The 23,233-nt window shown below is 36.2% G+C and overlaps 1 protein-coding gene across 4 annotated transcripts in view; it reads right to left on the bottom strand.

Moving 5' to 3' along the window:
• Positions 1-16,286, bottom strand: part of vcla (vinculin a) — a 52,328-nt gene extending 36,042 nt beyond the window's left edge. For 2 of the 4 annotated variants that reach the window (XM_058794887.1, XM_058794888.1), the window contains exons 1-2: positions 15,940-16,286; positions 7,485-7,555 (exon numbers count right to left, since the gene is read on the bottom strand). In XM_058794887.1, the coding sequence (XP_058650870.1) occupies positions 7,485-7,555; positions 15,940-16,107 (239 nt within the window). In that variant the 5' untranslated portion in view covers positions 16,108-16,286. The remainder of the gene's footprint in view (positions 1-7,484; positions 7,556-15,939) is intronic. The other 2 variants (XM_058794890.1, XM_058794889.1) reach the window with 1 other exon arrangement.
• Between the last annotated feature and the right edge of the window lie 6,947 nt (positions 16,287-23,233).

Raw genomic sequence — 23,233 nt, forward strand, 5'->3', positions numbered from 1 at the left:
ACAAACATCTATATAAAGTATATTATATACAAAAAATAATAATAATTTGATTTAATAATTGGTTACACTTTACTTAAAGCCTGTATAATGCATTATAAATAGGGTGGGCCATATGTGCCATTTATACGGGACTTGTCCTGGACAGGATTTTTATATTGCCTAAATCATCCAAAGTAGTTTGAGCAATAACATGCAGGTATTGTACATAATCAACCAATTGTGGCGCGTTAGAAGGTGAGAACGATCAAAGCAATGCAAATACATGCACGCAGTGGCGTGCACAGACCTCCGGAGGGGCAGGGGCGAAATGGCGTTACTAGGGCACAATCGCAGACCGGGGTGGGGGGAGGTTGGGGGTTGGGGTTTTGGGGTGCAAAATGGCAAAAATATCACAATTTTTTTTAGGAATATCACGATTCACGATTTTATCACGATTCTTTGTCATGTTGGTTTTTCTATTTTGCAAGTTGTTTGAGCAATACAGCCAAACTAATTTCCCTATTATAAAGACAAAGCCTTTCAAGGTAACAAAATATTTAAAAGTATGGCGGATATTTAGGCCAAACTGGGTGAAGATAAAAATCATTGCCATTAGTTTATCTTTGTTATTAAAAAATGAGAGCAAAGATACACATTACAAATACACATAATATACAAATAAAATAAACAGTGGTTTATTTTCAGATAGGCTACAATAGGTGTATTTAGCAGGAGCATTCAGGAAACTGAATGAACAAATATAAAAATAAAACACCATATAGATTGATTCCTATTATTGATTCCTATCCTAAAGCAACTGTATTAAAGTTTTTCAGTCAAGAGTAGACTGATTTTTCTCTTTGTGTTTGGTGTTTTATTAACCCATTTAATCCCACCGGTCACAATAGTGACTGTAAAAAAGGTTTTCATTTATAAAGTTCTAAAACCCTTACTGACTGATGTTTTAGTGCACTTCCTGCAAATACGAAAAAATAAAGCGTCCCAATTAAATATGTGCAGTTTCAAATGATTAGTGCAGATTGTCACATGACCAGAGCAGTTTATTTCCTGTTTGCACCTTGAGAAGATGATAACTGCATCAAAGCTCCAAAACGAAAGGCTAGTAAAGTATGTTAACAAAGATATGACAAAGATTTTTGGTACACATTATCTTTAAGGTGTCTAGTATTAATATATGAATTCACATATATTCAGTTTTGTTGAGTGTGGTCATAGAATGAGTAAACATGTTGATGGTCACAATAGTGACCGGTGGGATAACAGTGAATTTAGGTTTACAATATAAATCCAGTTGCAGTTGTTAGTGAAAATTGCACTAATGTTGCAATGACAAAATATTGCACTAAATTCAAATTCAAATGTTACAAAAAATGTACAGTATTGATGTTGTAATACTGATAGCACTAATATAAAAATTTGATGTTATATTTTACAAAAAAGTAAAAATTTTGAAATACATTGATGGTTGTATTTTTTTGTCTTTTATCTCAGTGTTCCTATCAATGTTGTATTAGGTTTTTTTATGCATAATTTTAAAATAAGTTTAAAATAGCTGGGCTAAAATATATAACAATTTTTATGACTGCAGAAATATGTTAATTCAGTACACACATTATCCCACAATTGTGACCGACCATAAAACACAATTTTTCACACACTTTTCCAAAAGAAATTTCAAAAAATAGTTATTGATTATTTCAAAGGGTTACTAATGACACATCATTTGGATAATTTCATGCCTAGGGAAAATTTGGGATTAAACGGGTTAACATTAAAGGAATAATTCACCCAAAAATTAAAACAGGTTAAAACTGTTTTTTTTTTATATACCTTCACTTACTCACTCAAAAGTTGTTTTAAACCTGAATGAGTTTCCTTCTTCTGCTAAACATAAACACTATTTTGAAGAAGGTGGAAAACCACAGTGCTGGTCCACAGTGGCTTCCACAGTATTTTTTTTTTCCTACTGTTAAAGTCAATGTGGACCAGCAACTGTTTGGTTACCCAGATTCTTCAAAATATCTTCTTTTGTGTTCAGCACAAGAAAAAACATGTGAGCGAATAAATAATGACAGAAATAAAATTTTAGGGTGAACTATCCCTTTAATTACAGTCGGCAGCATGTTTAGTAGGCTACTGTCCCTTTAAGACCTGCACGCATCTAATATACAAGCAGGCATCCTTTTCTCTCAGCTGTTTACTTTCATTTTAGACATAACCAACTAAGTCTATACATAAACCTCGTGTGTTTTGACAGTATTAGCACAAAACATAACTTAGTTCAGTAATCAGGCACTGTTTGACGGGCTTTTTAGTGCGCGTGCATTGGGTGTATTTGCTCAGAAAAAAGCGCTCGTCAGAACAGCACACAAATGAAACGCTAAACCAGTAAGGCTTTAAAGCAGATGCAGATAATGTACTTTTGTGATTGTGAATAAGTGCAGTGTCCCGTGAGATTAACTCTACCGCTGAGTTAACACTGATCTGAATGTATGTTGCATTGTACAGTGCGGTGTGCGGTATGTATTGCACACCCCTACCCTCGGCAGAAATCACAGACTGGGGGCACCCAGCAAGGCAGGGTTGCCAGGTTTTATCAGCAAAACCGCCCAATCGCTTCTCAAAACTTGCCCAAAACTAGCCCAATCGGCGGAGTCCGACTGATAAAGTCGCATTCCAGGGGCTAAATATCACGTTACTGGGGTCGCTTCAACCCACGAACATGAAAAACATCCCGCGGAAAGAGCGTTAAAGCTGCTGTATGTAGGATTGCCACCGAGTGGTTGAACTAGGTATTGCAGTCCAAATTCAAAATATTGGAGACGGTTTTTTTCACCCGGCCCCTCCTCCTCAGACTTGACGCACACGCAGGTTGCCAGATTAACGACACCAACAGTAACGAGCGCACATGAGGATGAATACAATTAAATACGCTGTGTTTTCCACCAACTGGCAACCCGCGGTGCCGAAATACAATTGGGTAAACTGAAAGTGGGCGGGTTTCACAAACCATAACAAACACAGACATTCCGGGCCGGAATGCATATTTTCAAAGGAGAATAACTGACTGTAGCATTGTTTTTCAGATAAACAAGTATGTTAATTTAGCATGTTTCTTAAATATTGTGATGGGAGGAGCCAACGACAAACACAGTGGGTGTGGCGTCAGGCCTCAGAGAGGCTTTTATTAAACAAAAAATTAAAGTGTCCAAGGGGAAAAAGTGTCCAAAAGAAACAGGGGGTCTGGTGTCCTCGTCGTGCTGCGGGGCTTGTGAAGGAGGGCAGTGTTCTGGAAGGGAGGGTCCAGGTAAGGGGCGGAGTCCGGTGGCCGCACGCGCTCCCGCTCGGGTCCGGGGCACGAGGGGCGGCGGCTTCATTCTAGCGGCGGCTCTTCCTCTTCTTCCGTGGAGTCCGGCGGGACTTGTACGGCCCGGCATCCTGGCCCGACGACCGTCCACGGGTGCGGCTTCTTCCGGACCGCGGCTTCGGCGGCTCACGTCTCCGGTAGCGCGGAAGTCCCTCTACGCTCCCTTCCTGGACCCACGAGGACACCAGCGTGCGTGCATGCACGGGGGAAGAGACCGGTCTCTCGAGGAGAGGCGCGCTTGGCATTTAAACAGCGGCGGTGATGAGGCTTCATTCAGTTCAGCTGTGCCTCATCACACGCCGCCAGCCCTCACTGTTTCCACACCCCTCCTCTCTCGCACACCCACTCCCGTCGGGAGCCTGGTGTAGGGCGGCGAATAAGGGACGGGGTGGTGATGACAATAAGGGGGAGGGCAACCGACTCGTCACAATATCTGCAAACATATTATGGTATTTTTATGCTTTAGTAGAGTCAAAATCCTACATACAGCACCTTTAAAGTAGCCCAATTCCGGTGCATTACAAGGCATAACTAATGCATTAAAACGAATCTTATAATGCATTATACATAAAAGCTTTAAGTAAAGTGTTACCTAATAATTTAAATTTTTTATGAGAAATCTCTCTTTCTCATATATGCATTACATTTTTATTTCATAAAACATAATTAATTATTATAATTATATATTATTAAAAATAATCGAATATTAAATAATGTTACATTTTATAACATGATACATAAAATAGTGTTTTGATCCAGTTTTCTCCTCTTCTCTCAATCATTTCTTGCCATCTGTCCACTTCCAAAAAAAATATATTAATGCTATACATTTATATTGTATTTTTTAATGAAGAATAATATATATAATTTATAATATTTTAGATTTTTATGTTTTATGCAATTGTACTATAGATATTAATTACACATAATACAGTTATATATATAATAAATAAAATAATGTCTTGACCCAGTTACCTCCATTTCTCTCATTGCTCTCTCATTCTCTCATTCAGGCATCTCCCCACTTTCCTTGTCAAAAAAAAAAAAGCATTAAAAAAAAAATTCTGTTTTCTTTACTTTTTACCAAAGAGACAAGCACCTCTTTGTGTTCTCTGTGACTTTCTGACTTAGAGCATCTGAGAAAGTGAGGAAAAAGATGGTGAAAGACAGACACAAACAGACAGTTTGCATCAATATTAAACAGATTCAATACTAACTGCTTCATCTGCATTAGCTACCAAGACACCACTTCACACAGCCGGGGAGACACTAGGGAGAGCAGTCATATAGTTTTGCGTAGACTTATCAATAATTCATTGTAAGCTCGGTGGAAAACGCCCCCCAAGCTTCAGCAGTGAGGGGATGACTCAGCCTGACAGCAAGCAATCCTGCAAGACCTTATTTAACCTCCATCACACTGTACATTATTTCAAGCCTTCTCCAAGGTCAGTACATCAAAGACCTCAAACTCTGACATCAGGCTTTACAGGTATCTAAAATCGGGAAGAGCAAAAAGCTTTTGATGTTTGGACAATCCTGTGTAATGTACAGGGCCGGCCCAAGCCTTTATAGGGCCCTAAACAGAATTTTATTTGGGGGCCCCTCTGTATGACTGGCTATTGTTCAAGCTTGATTATTCACACACTATAAATCTAACACACCAATTATCAGTTTTGTTTGTTGTAGCTGTGTTGCTTACATCATACTGTCTGCCTGGCATGTTTTTATCCTTTTGTGATTTTTAATTGTAACAGTTGCAAACTTACAAGAGTGGTCAGGTGTTAATTTGCACGTTAACATTCAAAATCTTAAAGTATTAAGTGGCATACTTAATGTGGTGTACTGAAAAGTAGCTAAATAAACCAGCAGACAATGCATTTACAGAACAGAATGTTATTTTAACAACATAAATATTAATCAAAGTTGTACTTTTATTACAAGTCATACTTTTTATAATAAATATTAAACACATCAGAGAGCATCTGTACATATATAAAACAACAACTCTTAATCTATATCTAGCTAATTGAGGCATAATGATATTGAAATATAATAGACCCAAAATGTAGGCTAAGGTAAATAATGATAAGCTGTTATCAGTTTATGAAACAAAAGCTTATTTTTATTACAAACAATATATACCCAGGCAAGTTATTTTACACAGAAGACACCAACTTTTATCTAAAACTAAGTAAAATATTATATTATAATATATTAAGATGTCTATTTGCTGATGTTTTGATCTTCCCTAAAACAAAAAGATACCCTACCTAGGCTATGCTAATTAACTAAACTTTTATGTTGTTTTTCTGATGCTGAAATGAAGTTATTTTGTAATTAGTTGTTAAAAGTACTTTCAGTATAGAACAATTCATTTTCATTTACAAATGTTCATTTAGATGCCAAAAAAAAATTTATTGAAGAACTTCTGTCATTTACAAATTATTGTCCTTTACAAACTTGGGGTGGTCTGATCTGATGAGTGGTGCATTTCCTAAAAGCAACTATGGTCGCAAGTTCTGTTGTTACCAATAGAGTTCAATGGAAATAACGACCATATTTAGCAAACGATGGTTTTGAGAAACACACCCCTGATTTGTGCCACAAAACCCCCATGTTGAATTTGTCCCCCTCCACCCCCAAAACACGATCGATTTTAACCCTTTGACGTGCCACGCTTTGGCTGGCGCTGAGACAGAGAAAGACGAGCTCAGAAGGAAAATAAAGAAAGAAAGAAAAAAAAAGAAAGTGCTCAGTGCTTTTCATATTTCATAACTGTTCAGTGTTTTCAACCGAATAAATAGAATAAATAAAAATTTATTTTAGGTTTCAGACATTTAAATACACTTCAGTTAAGTAAAAAAGACATTTAATTTGTTAAATAGGCTACACACAGATTTCTATCGAAAGCGGCCATAATAATCCTTTCAATTAATGGACGACGTGTTTTATTCTTATCAAATACACATTAGGCCCTTTCGCACCGCAGGAACCTTTTCATAGTACCCGAACTAATTGTGGAACTACCCACTTTTTGGCGTGTTCGCACCGCGGGAACTAGGAACTGTTTTAGTTCCCGGAACTCCGTTTGGAGGAACTAATTAGCTCCTACTTCAGGAGTAGGGTCTAAAACAGTTCCATAGGAACTATCGTGACGTAAGTGTACGCTGATTGGCTAAACACGTACGAAAACGCCCTCACCCGCCATGATTTAAAACGCTGTGTAAACACATACTGTGTAAACATCGCATCAACTTATATTTCACAAGAATGGAGAACAGCGATAGATGGACGGACGCTGAAGTGCAGTCACTTTTGAACATTTTGAACTCCTTTCCGATCTTTCAATCGCTTGACGTATAAGTTACGTCGACATTCCATGTCCATTATTGTGTTCTTCTTTGTTTTCGTTGTTGAACGCCGCGCACAAATGACGTCGCTGTCGACCGGCTTACGACACTTCTTAGTACCCACTGTCGGTGTGAATGCAACCCTTTAAATGGTAACTGGGAAATAGTTCGCGCAAAATCGTCCCAGTACTTTAGTACTGTACATTTAGTTCTGGAACTAAAGCGGTGGGAAAGGGGCTATTGTGTAGATTACTATAAAATTTACTCTGTTTTTCTTCCAGCTAACTGGCCACTTACTTTCATGTATTTCGGGAGAAATAGTTGAATTTACGTGATGTTAATCTGACAGATCCACATGGCAGCATCCAGCGCATATATTATCAACGTGGTCACGTCGCTATGGAAATAATAAAATTATATGTATAGATTATTTAATTATTTAATATTGTGCTTTCGTATAATTACCACTGTCCATTGACATAATATATCACAAATTAAAATAAAATAAAATAAACTGTCATTTCATGTAGGCTACTCTTGGGGGCCCTCTGGTGGCCACAGGGGCCCTAAGCAACCGCTAAGTTCGCTTATGCCTTGGGCCGGCTCTGGTAATGTATCTTGTATCATCACTTTAAACTTCTCTTGACAAGGTGAAGGCACATGTTTGTTAATTCTGTGCAATGAGCGTGTATGTGTTCAGCATGATTAGAACTGATGTATGTTCACATGACGGGTGCCTGGAGAGAGACAGGAAGCACAGGTCTTACTTAATGAAGGCCGGAGGCATGTCTCTCTTCATAATCTTGTCTTCTGTGGTCTGTACCGTCTCCTTACCCACCTGAGAACACATGTAAAACAAGCTTGTTTACAAGATGCATAATGAGATCATTAAATACATTTCTATTTTTCTGACACCAGCCTCCACTCAAAAAGGTTATACACACTTATAGGGAAAAGCTTCAGCCCTTAGGCAGACCAGATTGACACAGCTTGTGAATGGGGTCGCTCTGAGTGTCTGGACACAATAAGGGCCTGTGTGTCTTGGATGAGCCCTGAGGCTGATCTACCACTCGCTGTCTGGGATGCTGCCAATATTTCCAACTGTCCAATCTGAAACTACAACCCATGCTGCTCATCTGCCATTGCCACACCCAGTTACTGATTATTTTCAGAATGAAAAGGAAGATGTAATCAACACATCTACAAACATGTAAAAAAATCAACTGAATAATTAAACAATTGAAAAACAAAAAAATGAAAAGGAAAACTAAACAAAACAAAACGAGAAATGAAACAAAAGAAACAAAGGTAAACTAAATGACATTTTTAAAAAAACTGAACTAAACTAAATGTAATAAAAAACAAAACTAAATTAAATGGAAAAAACAAACAAACAAAAAAACTGAAAAAAAAACAAAACAAAACAGAAAAGAAAACCAAACAAAACAAAATGAGAAAAAAACAAAAAAAAAACAAAGCTAAACTAAATGAAATGAAACACAAAACAACTAAACTAAACCAAATGAAAAGTATAACAAAACAAAACTAAACTAAACTAAATGAAAAACTAAAACAAAACAACAAAACAAAAAAGGGGGAGGAAATCTAATGATAATAATTCTAGAAAAACCTGTACTTTGATTTTATCATTTTGCTTTGATTTTAATTGAATGTTATCAATGTTACAACCATGTTATTAAACTCTTTTCAGATTCAGTGATGTATTTATTTAATTAATTTCCGCAAATCAGTTCAAACTGTCTCATTGATTCAAAACCCGTCTCTGGATCATTATTTGCATCACACAGAAATAGATATTTTTTAGCTATAATCACCTAACCCTATCGACCATTAATGTAAATATTTTCAGTGTCCATGCAAAAAAAAAAAAAAAAAAGGAAAAAAGTGTCCCTAATTCTTTCTTACATCACAGCAAAACCATTGTTTGATTTTTAAACAGTAATCCTGAGGTGACAAGATATCAGACCACACACACATGCTCCCATCCACGTGGTCTATTTGCCCTTTCACTGGACATCAGGAATGACATTACAGTGTCCTTCTTTAGAGTCCACTAATGCAGAGATAGCAGCGTAACAGAGAGATGTTTGTTATCTCCACACGGCACATTGCCACTTCCCGCCTGCTCTTTTTTCCAATGATGTAATTACACCGAGGCAGTCACATTCATTTTTCTATCCTCCATCTCTGAATCATATTTGAAGAAGATTTTTCAGCTCCCATCAAGCTTTTCATGAGTTGACATTTGAAAATATATATATAGAGAGAGATCTTTTATTTGATTGGATGGGTGAAAATAGCAGGGAATAACAATGAGATGAAAAACAGGTCAAACAGACGCAAGTAGTAAATAATAGAGTGCATTGATTCACAGCAGATGACCTGCTAAGGACCATTGATCACATTGGAATGCGCAAAGCATGCAGTTGTATGTGGAGGATGAAGCTTTTGTAGTGCAGTGCGCTCTTTTACAGAGTCCTAATTGGGTGAAGGGGACTCATAAATAAGGCTAACTGGGTTAACTGCTGGGCTAAAGTGGGAACAGAGATCACATATGCACACACAGCAGCCAGTCACAAACATCAGCCCTGTGCACGCTGTGATGAATGCTGCATGGCCTGTTTGGTAGATGTATTCAACAGAATGAAAAGACTTTCATTGCAGTTCTGGTTAAACATGAAGTACCCTTCCAAAAAACATTCCAACGGTCAAAATGTCATGTGGTCATTTATTATTTTCACTGTATCTGCACCTGATATACTGAAACACTCTTTTCAGGGGCCTCCACCTCACACTTCTCTTGAGATACTGGACCTGCAACCACATTCCACACAGTTATTCTTAGCTCAGTGTCCTGGTCTATAAGGCCATCTGAGGGGCAAGAAGTAATGGTGGTAAATAAGAGCCCACTGACAACTTAGTCAGGGGTTTACAAGCACCTACACTGTAAAAAAAAAGTTGAGCCAACTTAAAATTTTAAGGCAACCAGCTACAGCAGATTTTTGAGTTTTCTCAACTTGTCGTTTTAAGTTTATACAACAAAAATGTGAGAATCTCCCACAAAAATAAGTTGAGCAAACTCAAAAATTTGCTGAAGCTGGTTGCCTAAAAATTTTAAGTTGGCTCAACTTTTTTTTTTTTTTTACAGTGTAAAAGCAGCCAAAGTGACAAGGGCACAAAATATGTATTTAGAACAGTACTAAATTAAGCATCCTATAAGATATTCAGCAAGATATTCCAGTTTATCTGTCAGCAAATAAATGGTTTTACATCATCCGTTGGACTTTTGACTGGGCCTTTGTGAAAACTAGATTGTACTTCCAAATTTTTGTATCCTCACCCATGGATAGTCTGATCCAGCCATTCATTTTTCTCAGTTCTCTCTAGTCATGTAGCACTGATTTGACTACACTGTCAAAAATGTCTAATAAATATTTATAAGATACCTTGCATATAGGGTTAAAAGTTATATTACATTTGATGGGGCAATATGATAACCATATTAATTAATAACATTTCCAGAAGTCCCTGTGTGATACATCACATTTGATTTAAATGGGATTTTTTTCACCATTTATGTCCACCAAGCCATTTTGCGTAACATTTTAAATTATTATTATAAAATGTATTGTGTTTTTGAGTGATCGGAGTTATGATAATGATACATAGAAGAACAATAACTAGAAAGTTTTCATTAAAAAAAATAATTATAACTATAACAATACGGCACAGAGGAATTATATCACTTTCAGAGTGATCATTTTTTCAGTTAGTGAATGTTAGAAATGACAGCCAATCAAAATCCACTTTTTAAGCATGTACTGCAGTTATATTGACAGACCATATCTCCATAACAGCTGTTGAAATGGACGCTAATATAGTCATCACTAGTTATCATTATAGTTTTCATTCTTGTTGAGTAAAGGCCTTTATCCTGATGGTTTTGTCTTTGTGTGGGTGACACTGTACCCTGTCACTGTCTATAATTTTCACCACCAATACATTTTTTTTTTTTAATTATCATTTTAAATGTACTTTTCTTTTACAGCGTAGTGGCATGTGTTAGCAACAGGGCAGCACAAAATCCACCTGTTCAATAATGTGATTATAACAGGCGATGGCATGTTTATTTATGACACTGGCTCATAAAAACTGAGCTGATATTTGACATCTGACATGATTCTCATTCCTCTGAAGTTCACTTGTGTGTGAGGGCTGTACTGGACACATACACACTGAGAATGTGACGGCACCTGCAGTAAGATGCCTCTCCCTCAGCCGAAAGCAGAGCGGGTGCGACTGCATTCTCTCTCCATGATGGCTGTTTATATAACAAGGCTCCTGGTCTGTCACAGCACTCTGTCATCTATTGACTGTTTACGCTTGAACTCTGAAGTATCTCTCATTGATTCCCACAACCTCCGCAAAGACTCACGACTCCTTTAAAGGGAAACTCTGCACACACGCCAGCGGATCCATAAAAGGTCTGACTTTATAAAAGGGCCCTCAAACGCACATTTGGCAGTTTCCGTGGTGTCAAACAAAGCATATGGGTAACAGAAAGACAGACTCAAGAGGCATCAGTGCATTGATTGTGTATTTTTGATGCATAATTAATGCAGAGTGCTTATAGCAGTTGTAGCTTCACTAAAAGGCTGTTTGATCTCAGGTGCATTAGTGCTGTGATAATGGGTTTTGAGAGAGCAGCCCAGGTCAGCAGCTGCTCTGGCTCCTGTCTATCGGGTCACTGTCAGATATCATTAAAGACAATTCAGATCATTTCAGCAAACAGGACTGAGGAAGCCGGACATGAAGGACTTGTGCATTATAGATGATTACATTAAGTACAAGCCCAAGTAACACTTGTATATGGACCAATTCTTACTATTAACTATTGCTTATTAGCATTCCTGTTATTAACATATTGGCTGTTTATTAGTACTTATAAAGCACATATTCTGCGTGACCATATTCTAAATCCATAATTCTAACCAATACCTAAACTTAACAACTATCTTATTAATAAGCAACAAATTAGGAGATTATTGAGGTAATAGTCATAGCTAATGGTTTGTTAATAGCAAGAATTGGACCTTAAAATAAAGTGTGACCTAACAAAGAATTCCATTGAGTCTGTTTTGAGATTTGTTTTATGGATAATGTTTGTCACTTTAGCAAAAGTGATAGACCAATATACAGTACTGGTTTATATTTGACCATTTTGAGATTATTGGTCAAACATCATTACACTTCTGTTCTGTTAATGTCCATTTGGCTGATTATATTCATCTTCATCCTTCATCCTCAGTTCTTTATCAACAATTTTGTAAATATTGTGTAAAATAAGGTATTTTTAGTTTATATTTAAAGAAATTAATACTTTTATTCAGCAAGGATGTATTGAATTGATCAAAAGTGTCAGTAGACATTTCTAACTCTGCAGAAGATTTCTATTTTGAATACTAGAAATTTTGCTGTTCTTTTGAAGTTTCTATTAATCAAAAAATCCTGAAAAAAATGTATCATGGTTTCCACCAAATATGAAGCAACACAGCTGTTTCAACATTGATCATGATAAATTTTTCATGAGTACCAAATCAGCGTATTAGAATGATTTCTGAAGGATCATGTGATATTGAAGACTGGAGTAATGATGCTGGCAATTCAGCTTTGCCATCACAGGAATAAATTAATTTCAAAATATATTAAAATAGAAAATTATTTTAAATTATAATATTATTTCACAATATTATAGTTTTTACTGTATTCTTTTAACAAATATACGCAGCTTTAGTAAGCATAAGAGACTTCTTTCAAACACATTATTATTTATATATCAAATGTTATATTCTACAGTGGTCGATACTGAGATCAGTCAACCACTACAGAAAGATAATTCATTTCTTTCCTTCATTTTGTTAGGGGTCAATTTTGAGAAATGTATAAATAACAGTAATTTCAAACAGATACAGATTTAAAAAGATTGCATATGTTCACTGTCACAGTTCATCATCTCAGCCCTCATAAAAGAGCCGTGCAGATTCTCATCTATATTGTGATTCATAGAATTTAGATTGGCGCATTATAATGCAAACATTCAAGCCACTCAAAATATATTCTCTATAGTCAAGGCTGGATTTATTTTGTGAAGAAGTCAAGTCAAGTCACCTTTATTTATATAGCGCTTTTAACAATACAGATTGTGTCAAAGCACTTATCAGTATCATATAATTAGAGGATAGAGTTTCAGTAATGTATAATGATAAGATTAAACACTCAATTTTCAATTTTCAGTTCACAATGGAGTCACAATGGAGTCACAATGAAGTCACAATGGAGACTTGCTTTAAAAAGAATATGCCTGTTTAAAGTACTTGAGGGATTATGGGAGCTGGGGGAAGCAAACTGCAAACAAGTTTATGCTTGTGTCATCAGTGTGGGTCTTACTATGACATTGTGATAGATCTGTATGAATGACTTGGATTATCTGCAGTTTAACACATTTCAAAGGGCATCATCTCCTCTCACACAATCATTTTATCACTAAGGGAGTTTTCCATGCAAGTGGAAATTCACTAATGTACTAGAGTTTGGCTTTGGGTTACTAGGTCATGTCTTTAATCACTGCATTTTGCCGTTGAATGTCACGTTAAAACAGCAGCAGCAGTTTACATATACTGAAGCTCTGCACTATACTGCTGACTTCAAATGGAATCTACGAGCTTAGCCATGGATGACATAAACGGCACACATTTACAAATGCATATGGCATATGGATGGTATGCCAATGGCTCTCTTCCAAAACACTGTGACAGGCTTGGCTGAAAAGACAGACAGACAGACAGAGATGGAGACTCCCCTCCATGCCAGACCCCTGCTGTCTTCTCTGTTAAGATCCAGAAAAAGCATTCAGAGAGAAGTAGATCAAATAACTCAAATAGTCCATATGAATCCAGGTAGATCTAGTTTGCTATTCCTCACTGGCTTCATTCCACACACAGCAATGATCTTTAATCAGTTCAAGTTACAGACTAAGACCAAATATGGTTCTGGATTGTATCTATTAGGTCATATCTAATATTCTGTGGAAGCATGAAGTAGTGAGAGTCGACATAACAATAAACAATTACACATTCAATTCCTTATTTGTAACAATTATAGGGTCATTATATACATATTAGTTAACTAATATGTATATAATCTAATCTCTTTCCACAATCCCACAGTGACCAAGAGAATGTTGACAATCTAAACATAGAACAGTCTCCAAGATACAGGCTGGTCTTTAGAGTGAGAAGAGATATAAAACCTCATCCCTCAGCCTTGATTTCGAGGCTTGGCTGATGTGCTGGACACTTCAGCAGTAACAGGTGCTGCATATGAGGGGGATGGGGTGTGTCTCCAGTGAAGACGCTGACACCTTAGACTTCCTCAAGCCAACAGGGAGTCACTTTCCCTGTGCATGAAACACCCCTCCAGCCATGCACCGTGAGACTGTGTTACTTCCCAGACTAGAAGACCTATTTATTCCCAGCACAAAATGCTCACTCCCTATTTGTGACTTACTCACGTACATTAGGGGGATTCTTTTCACGTTACTCTACTTAATGACGGCTGGGAGTAAATTATCTTGCTACAAATAAACAAGAAGAAATAGTCTAATAATACTTGACAGCATTTCTGACCTCTCAATACAGGTCCTGCTTGACTTAAACCATATACTTGTGAGAACATACTGTATACAACTTGCAATAGAATAGAATAGAATAGAATAGAATAGAATATTTATCTACAGGTATAGACTTGATACAACAGATATGTTCCAGATGGCTGAAGGCATTAAAACACTTAGAACACATTACAGAATAGAATAGAATAGAACAGAACAGAATGCCAGCTTGTTCACATCAGAAATATCAAAACCAAACTCATAAATAATATACAAGATTCTATATCTTTTTGGTATATAACACATATTGCATGTATTTTCTACACAAATACATACACCAGTAAACACTCTGCCAGCAATCAAATTTATTCTTTAAAATATTTACTGCTTCAATAACAGATTGTTGTTGTTATCATTTTCTTCAAATAGAGACTCGCTTATTGAGACCAGAGAGGAAGGAGAACATACCAGCAAGGTTCTGTCTGGTTGCTGTGGGTACACTGGAAAAATAATGGTACGACACTCTTGGAAGTTTCTGGGATTGATGATTCTGTTTTTGATGTTTCCTGGAACTAACAAAGTACTTTTCTAAACAGATGTACTCCTTGTACAGAGAAGAATACAGCCCACCAAAGACTCCACTATACCACAATCACTTCACCTTTATGATGCAAACATCACAGCTTCCAACCAGTTCACTCGTCACAATACTGTAACTACTCCTATACAGGATAAATCATTTAGGGAACGTCTAAAATCATGACAGCATTGGAAAGTTTAGAGCCTGTCTTTAACAACAATATCCCTGTGCTCTTACTGGTTGTATCAGGTTGAAAATAATTTAGCTAACGTTACTCATTGTCATTTTTTCAGATGTAGGAACTTTAGTTTACTGTGTGTCAACTATGTTTTAGGAGAAAAAAAAATACAGATATCTGACACTGCCCACACATGCTCTGCTTCAGTCCATTGTCTCACTGACCCATGAGAACCCTGTGTTTACATCAACTATTATTTCCTTTAACCAAAAACTAAGAAAGTCATAGATGTTAATTATCAATTAATATTAATTATTATTATAGATGTGATTATCAAACCAAAACCAGTATGATCAGTTTACACTGACTGTTGGTATTTTCAATTCCCATTGCAACACATTTACCTGATCAGATCACGACCCTTCACCCTCCTCAAAAAAAGCCACGGTTAAAAATTATTTCCAACTCAATACCACAGTGTTACTAAAACAAAGCAATACATTTTCACAGGAAACTTGGTGTCAGTCACCCACTGTCATGAAAAAGAAACTAAATGACAAAGTTTCATACTAAGTGAAGAAGACCTCATATTTATTATGAGGTAGCAGCAATAACTGCAGTGCCTATGGTATTTAGGAAGAAACTGTGGTTACCATGGTAATTTTTTATAAGGGGAGATGTTTTAACGCAATGAAGTGCACGTTGATAAAGACAATAAAAGAACAGATAAACTAAAAGAGCAAGAAGATGCTGAATGGATGACAGGACTCTCACCCGCACGAGGTTGCTGACAGCCGCTTGCACTGCCGCCACTGGGCTGGTGAGATCTGGGATCGCTTTCCCATCAACTTCGCCCTCCTCGTGCATGATAACCAAATGGGATATTTGCTGAGCCACCGGCTCCAGGATACTCTCTATCGTCTTGGTATGGAAAACTGGCATCCTGAAATCTCAAAATCCTCAACACAAGTGAGAAAAAGGCACGAGTTCGCTCTGTCCTGCGCTTTCCCCCGTTATTTCTTCCAAGGGCACCACGATCCAAACGTCTATTCCCAAGTCTATTCCACTCATGCAGAGAAATCCCTAAACGCCTCCTCAACGACCGACGCCTTCTTGTGGATAACCAAAGCACGGCGCCGGTGAGCGCGAGGGAACGCACGGCTTAAAAGAGCCAGTGCTCGTCAACCAATCAGCGCCGAGGTTTCACGCCAGGCGGAGCATCTGATTGGTGCGCGCTGACGCTGTCTCCACTCTCCTCCGCCCCTCCCTACCTGTGATAAGAGCTTCCCTGACTACGTCATGCAGGCAGTAGCCAAAAAGGGAATGCGTCGGGCTGGAATGACAGAGTGAGGATTCCGTGGATTACATTTGACTTAATGATAGGTAATGGTGTTAGTGAAACGGCAACAAGTAAATGATACACCGATGACAGACCATGCAAGCATGTCTATACTTAGGCTGCAGCGTACATCTGCTGAGCTGATGTCTCCTTCACTTGATCATTTCTGCGTGACTGAATGAAATGTGTAGGTGGACAATTAATTGATTTTAGTTTTAGAAGATAATGCTGATGAGCAACACACAAAAATTTCACGTGCCTGATAAATGTCTTTCTGATATAGCCTGAAAGCATACTTTCAAATCTAGGTTTAAATGAAGCCATAATACAAACGTTTTTGAACAGAAAGATTTTTAATGTTTTTTTTAAAGAAGTCTCTTCTGCTCACCAAGCCTGCATTTATTTGATCCAAAGTATAGGCTACACAGCAAGAACATGTTGAAAATGGCTGAGTAGAATTTTTCAGGTTTCTTTGATGAATAGAAAGTTCAGAAGAACAGCATCTAGGCTATCTGAAATAGAAATCTATTGTAACATTATAAATGTCTTTATCATCACTTTTGATCAATTTAAAGCATCCTTGCTAAATAAAAGTATTAATTTCAATAATTTCTTTCCAAAAAAAAAAAAATAATAATAATAATATATATATACGCTACATATATACATATATACACTCCAAGCTTTTCAATGGTATAGTGTATAATGTTACAAAAGCATTTATTTCAGATAAATGCTGATCTTTGGATCTTTCTATTCATCAAAAAAAATCTACTCATCTGTTTTAAATATTGATCATAATAATAATAATAATAATAATAATAATAATAGTTTATTGAGCAGCAAATCATCATATTAGAATGATTTCTGAAGGATCATGTGATACTGAAGACTGTAGTAATGATGCTGAAAGCAGTTATTTTACATAGTAAAAAAAGTAAAAAATATTTCACAATATTACTGCTTTTGCTGTATTTTGGATCAAATAAATCCAGCCTTGGTGAGCAGAAGAGAATTCTTTTAAAAACATTAAAAACCGTACTGTTCAAAAACTTTTGACTGGTGGTGTATACACAACCATTCAAAAGTTTCTCTTATACTCACCAAAGCTGCATTTTTTATAAGAAAAATAAATAAAAATAAAAATAATAATAATGTGAAATATTACAATTTAAAACAACTGTGTTCTATTGTAATTTATTTTAAAATGTAATTTATTCATTTGATGGCAAAGCTGAATTTTCAGCAGTCATTACCCCAGTCTTCAGTGTCACATGATCATTCTAATATGCTGATTTGCTGCTCAGGAAACATTTCTTATTATTATCAATGTTGAAAACAATTGTTCTGCTTAATATTTTGTGGAAAGTGTGATACATCTCTCTTGATACATTCTTTGATGAATATAAAGTTTAAAAGAACAGCATTTATTTGAATATATTTATATTTAATTATATTTACTGTCACTTTTGATAAATTGAATGTGTCCATGCTGAATAGAAGGAAAAAATCACTAAAAATGTTACCCTTGCTTTTAGATGTGACCACTTGCAAACTGTATAACAATGAATAAATTGAACTGCAATTAATATATATGTATATATTTTATTTTTAAAACAGTGGCGAGACACTGTAGAAATTCTTCATTTGAAGCTAAGCACTGGACACTTAATATATTGACCTTGTTTGGTTTAACTTAATACTTTAGACGGTGTGTTTACAGTCAAGAATAAACATTTGCTTAAAGGGAGACTGACTCCCCATAATGAAACTCTCAGTTTGCTGGCAAAGGGACAGGACTTCATTTAGACATGTGATGATGTGTTTAGGATCTCCAGGAAAGTAATGTTGAAGCATAATAATTATACGTAATTCACAGGTTAGGTCTTTAGACAAGTAAGACTCATTTGTGACTTTGTTTCAGGCACCATTCAGTGCTAAGGAAACACAAGGCAGCTATAAGGCTACCAAATAAGGTGGGATTTCAGATGGAGGAGCACAGAGAAGTGCCTTGCAACACTAATAAGGTAAACTGTTTATTATATAACTAGCAGCTGCCACTGAACCTTGTAAGTGCAGAGTCGCTTAGGGATGCTGCTTGCGTATCTAGGACGTTGTCTGCTCTGCAGTCTCTCAATGTTCTCAAACTTGACAGGAGAACTCCTGCTTTGGCTGTGCTTTTAAACTCTTTCAGACAACAGAAGTTGTCAAGTTGTCAGTCAGTTCACACTTCTAAAAACCTTATAAATAAATGTACAGTTTTCCCCATCAAGATCCTCAGTTTCTGTCTATCCACCATTTCATTCACAAGTTTTATTTTGGTAAACTTGTCGTCATTGGAAATTATAAATCATACTGTTATTGGTGTTGAAACTGTTTGTATTGAAATGGAACGGTGCAGAATTGGACCCATTATAGCCAAGGTGAGTAATGCTGTGCTCAGCAATTTCATGTCATCCAGCCCTACTGCTGACTAGTCCATATTTGCTGCATTTGCCCCATTGGCTGTGATCACATTGTTTTCTCTCTCACACAAACACACTCGCTTACTCACACACTTTTAAACATGCAAATAAACAAATACTAGTATTTAACAATAATACCGTATTGTCCTGAATATAAGACGACCCTGATTATAAGACGACCCCCCTTTTTCCAGATGTACCTGTTGGAAAAAGGCTTTTTGAAAACCAAATCTTGGTTTTTTTTTTTTTTCGTTTTTTTTCTCTCTCTGTAAAACACATTTATTCTTAAATTATTTTCATATTGCATATTTTTCCAATTTTAATTTTTGTTTTGAAAGTATGGTAAATACTGGTAAAATGTACCAACAATGACATTGGAACATTTTGATATACCATTGAAATAACAGGTAGCCCATCTGAATTATATAACAATTAGGCTATCAATCTCATAGTAGCCTACCAAAATGTTATTATCAGTAGACGTGAAATCTTATTGTAGTCTTCAAATCTGGGTACTGTCTTATGTTTTAAAATCACTTACAGAGGAAGTTTGGTCCCATCAGGCTAACATGACAGTCACGATCATGCTGCTGTAAGCTTTTCTTTTTCATTTGTTTTCATTCGCGATCTTTACAACACACATTACATTACATATTTCATGGCACACTCGTTTTATGCGTTTTTGGCGCCACCTATTGTTGTGGGTGTTTTATTGACATGTCAAAGTCTAGACCCTGAATATAAGCGTTTTTTCAGATGTATTTCCAAGGAAAAAACATCGTCTTATATTCGGGTCAATACGGTAATAATTAAATCAATATAAAAGCACAATATGCTTTTTGGATGTTTCTCAAATATAACGCTGGATAATGTGACCATCGGGATTTATACAAACTTCAATCACCAAATCAAAATCATGGCAGTTCGGCTTCAATTCAGCATTTCACTCAAATTGTTGTGTTTATAATATAATTTGTAATGAAAAATGTTGAATTTAATTAGAAAAGGAATGAAAAATCACAGAATTTGTAGGCTATTAGTGGTCTCTGATGTTTGGAGTCCACTTTATTTATTTTTTTCTCCATATATAATGAATAACATTTAGTCCCTGCAGCCACAATACTAATTTCATTAAAAGCCTAATGTTCTTCATTAGGTTGTATGACTTAGATCTGCTTCAGTTATATGTAACCGGCAGTGTGGCTGTGAATACCCTTTAATGAGAGGTTGAAATATGACAGAAGAGAGAACCATCTGCTCAACCAGATATCAAGATGACAACAGAAATCTCCACGAAGAGATTTCACTATATAATAAGATAATAATATGATAAATGCCATCAACACATCATTCTTGTAATGATGTAGCAGCGCCCTCCAATGTGCAATGAGAGCCATTACAGAACTCAAAAACACAGGCTACTGTATATAAACATCTGTTCGAGTGAAACCAGGATTTTTATATTGGCAAGTATATCAACATATTTTTAGGCAATTGACTAAAAAACACATAGTAATAAAAATCTGCACAACTATACAAAATTGTACTAGACAGTATAACATACTAAGGAAACAGTTGACAGAATACAGTGCCGTGAAAAAAACACATACATGTAATTTGATTTAATATATAGTATGGATAGTTGATGTTTAAATAGAGCTAACCTTAACTGGTCTGCTATAGTGAAGGATGTGGAGGAGATGTCATTGATATAGGTTACAGGCAGGGCTCGAATTGAGGGGGGATTGCATCCCTCTGGTCGAAAAATATATTCTCCTGACATAATGTATGTGTGACTGCAGGAGAGCTGACATTATCCAACTACCCAAAACAAAAAAAACGTCTTAATAGTCCAAAAGCATTCACTGCGCGTGGTGAATGAAGCCCGTTTGAATACAGTTAGAACGCTTTATAATTCCAGCAATGAAACAAAAAAATACCCATGTATGAGTTTTTACGTTTTTATATTCATTGCACACGCAATTAACCAATGAATCAACACGTGTGCGAGGCCGCAAGCACAATGTGCTATTAGTTTTATACAACGGTGCATAACAACATGGTGTTTCATTCCGTGAATGAATCATTTTTTGCACGAATCGAGTGAGCCAGTGAACGCAGAGAACGGACTTGTGTCCTCGTGGAGACCGGTCTTGCAAGGCTTCCTCGGAAGAGCGGACTCGGAAGGACGTGAGACACAGAATGCACTCCTGTGAGAACTGAGATGCACTGCGTTCTTGCTTCACTGACCGCAGTCTCAGCAGTGGCCAATGAACAATAAATATAACATAACATTACAAACAAATGTCATAACTTATTAAAACATTTCATACTACTATAGATATTATTATCATATAATTGTATATCGTTTTATTTTACAGCGTTAGATGTTTAACCTTAACTGTCATACGGGACGCCTAAGTTTACTTCACTATATTACAATTAAATCCTAATGTAATCATGACAAACTATATATCATTAGAAATGTCTAAGACTCCTAAATAGATATTTTGCCATTTTTTGTTGTTACAAATTATGTTGTAACAGTAGATTCATTTATGACAAGAGTGCGCCAAGAGTCTATGATAAATCTACAACATAACAGGAGTTCTGACCTTCGTCACAAAAAGTCTTTATTTCCTTGCCTTTTTCCCTATCACATGTTTTAGCAATCATCATACATTATACACCATTTGAAAGCTTAAAATCTCAAAATTCATCCTGTAAAACCCATTTTGAAATCGGACATTGCGTTACCATAGAAATGGCACTTCAAAATATTTTAGGGTCTCCTCCCCCTTAGCAGGGGTGTCATATTACAAAATGTATTACGGTCTTTTAGGATCAAAACTTTTTGTAATCTTGACTTTCTTCGTTGGAAAGGTCTGAGTCTCAGGATTCCATATTTGGTTATTTTGTTATAGGTGTAATATTGAGAGAGAAATTGATAGATTTGTGAAAGAAATGCATCAAAAAATAAATTCAATGGAGTTTGGGTGGCACCCCGTGGTTGTTTTTGAAATAACGCCTAAACAAAATTGCATGTGAACCTCAATTTTTTTTAATATCAACTTCAAATTTGGAACACAACTTATGTAGACATATGGCTGTGATTTTATTGCAATTTTGGATTTTTAACTATTTTTTAAAATATTTATTTTATATAAAATAGAAAAATATTATAATACATTTTCTTTACAGTTAATTTAAACTTCTATAACTTTTTAATACTTTAATTTTATTAAATGATTTCACTTCTGTAATAATCTGCTAAGACCAACCTTAGGTCTGTATTCAAAAGCGTTCATGAATTATAATAATTTAAGTTTGGATAGTGCACTTTCTCGTGAATTTTCAAAAATGGGGATGACACTTAAGGGGTTAACTATGACTCATTTTAAGATGCCAATAAAAATGCAGACTTTCTGATGTATAACTTTATTAAAATTAAGCAAAACAAAACAATACATTTTTACTTTCACCTTCAAGAGCCGTCAAGTATTTGCGAGAGCTACTTTAAAGCTTACAGGCTTCCGTATACCGGCCGCCCACAGCGTCTTCTGGGATTTCTAACGGCTCGATTCTCTCAAGTCTGCACTCGATGCATCCTCGATATCATAAACACATCCGGGTATTTTCATGCATCCTCTGTTCTTGCGTTCTTGAAAAATGGAACTGAACTTTGACGGTTGATGATGACGTAAAACGAGAACACAAGGACGCAAGATCGCTGAAGAAGCATATTGAGAAATTGCCGTAGTTTTGAACAAATCGTTTGATATGAGTGATTCAGTAAGTTATTTATTAAAACAGGGACTTGCTGCCACCTACTGGCGGTTTTATTGTTATATTTATTTATCCATTTTATTGTCATAACATTTATTTATAGACCTCAATTAGCCAAGGTGACTGCACAAGAACACATTGAGCAAAATATTGTTTAATTATCAATATTGACCAAAATTCCTCTATTTCAGGCCCCAGAAGGGGGGGGCGTATAAATAATAGTTCATTTAATAAGGCAAATTTTTTCATTAAATAGAAACCTCTTTAGAAATAGAAATAGAAACACCCCCCACCCCGACCACACCATGCCCCCTGAAATATTTTTACAATTCGGCCACTGGTTACAGGAAACATTTGTCATTTGTCAGTAAACCAAACTCTTTCCTTTTTAGGTGAAGAGCTTTTTCTTTCATAAGCATATTGTATTCTTGGTAAGAGGAAGGAGAAGAGTCTACATATAGTCTTTGGTGATTTGCTA

Source organism: Onychostoma macrolepis, chromosome 13, assembly GCF_012432095.1.
Source record: "Onychostoma macrolepis isolate SWU-2019 chromosome 13, ASM1243209v1, whole genome shotgun sequence".
In the NCBI taxonomy this organism is placed as follows: domain Eukaryota; kingdom Metazoa; phylum Chordata; class Actinopteri; order Cypriniformes; family Cyprinidae; genus Onychostoma; species Onychostoma macrolepis.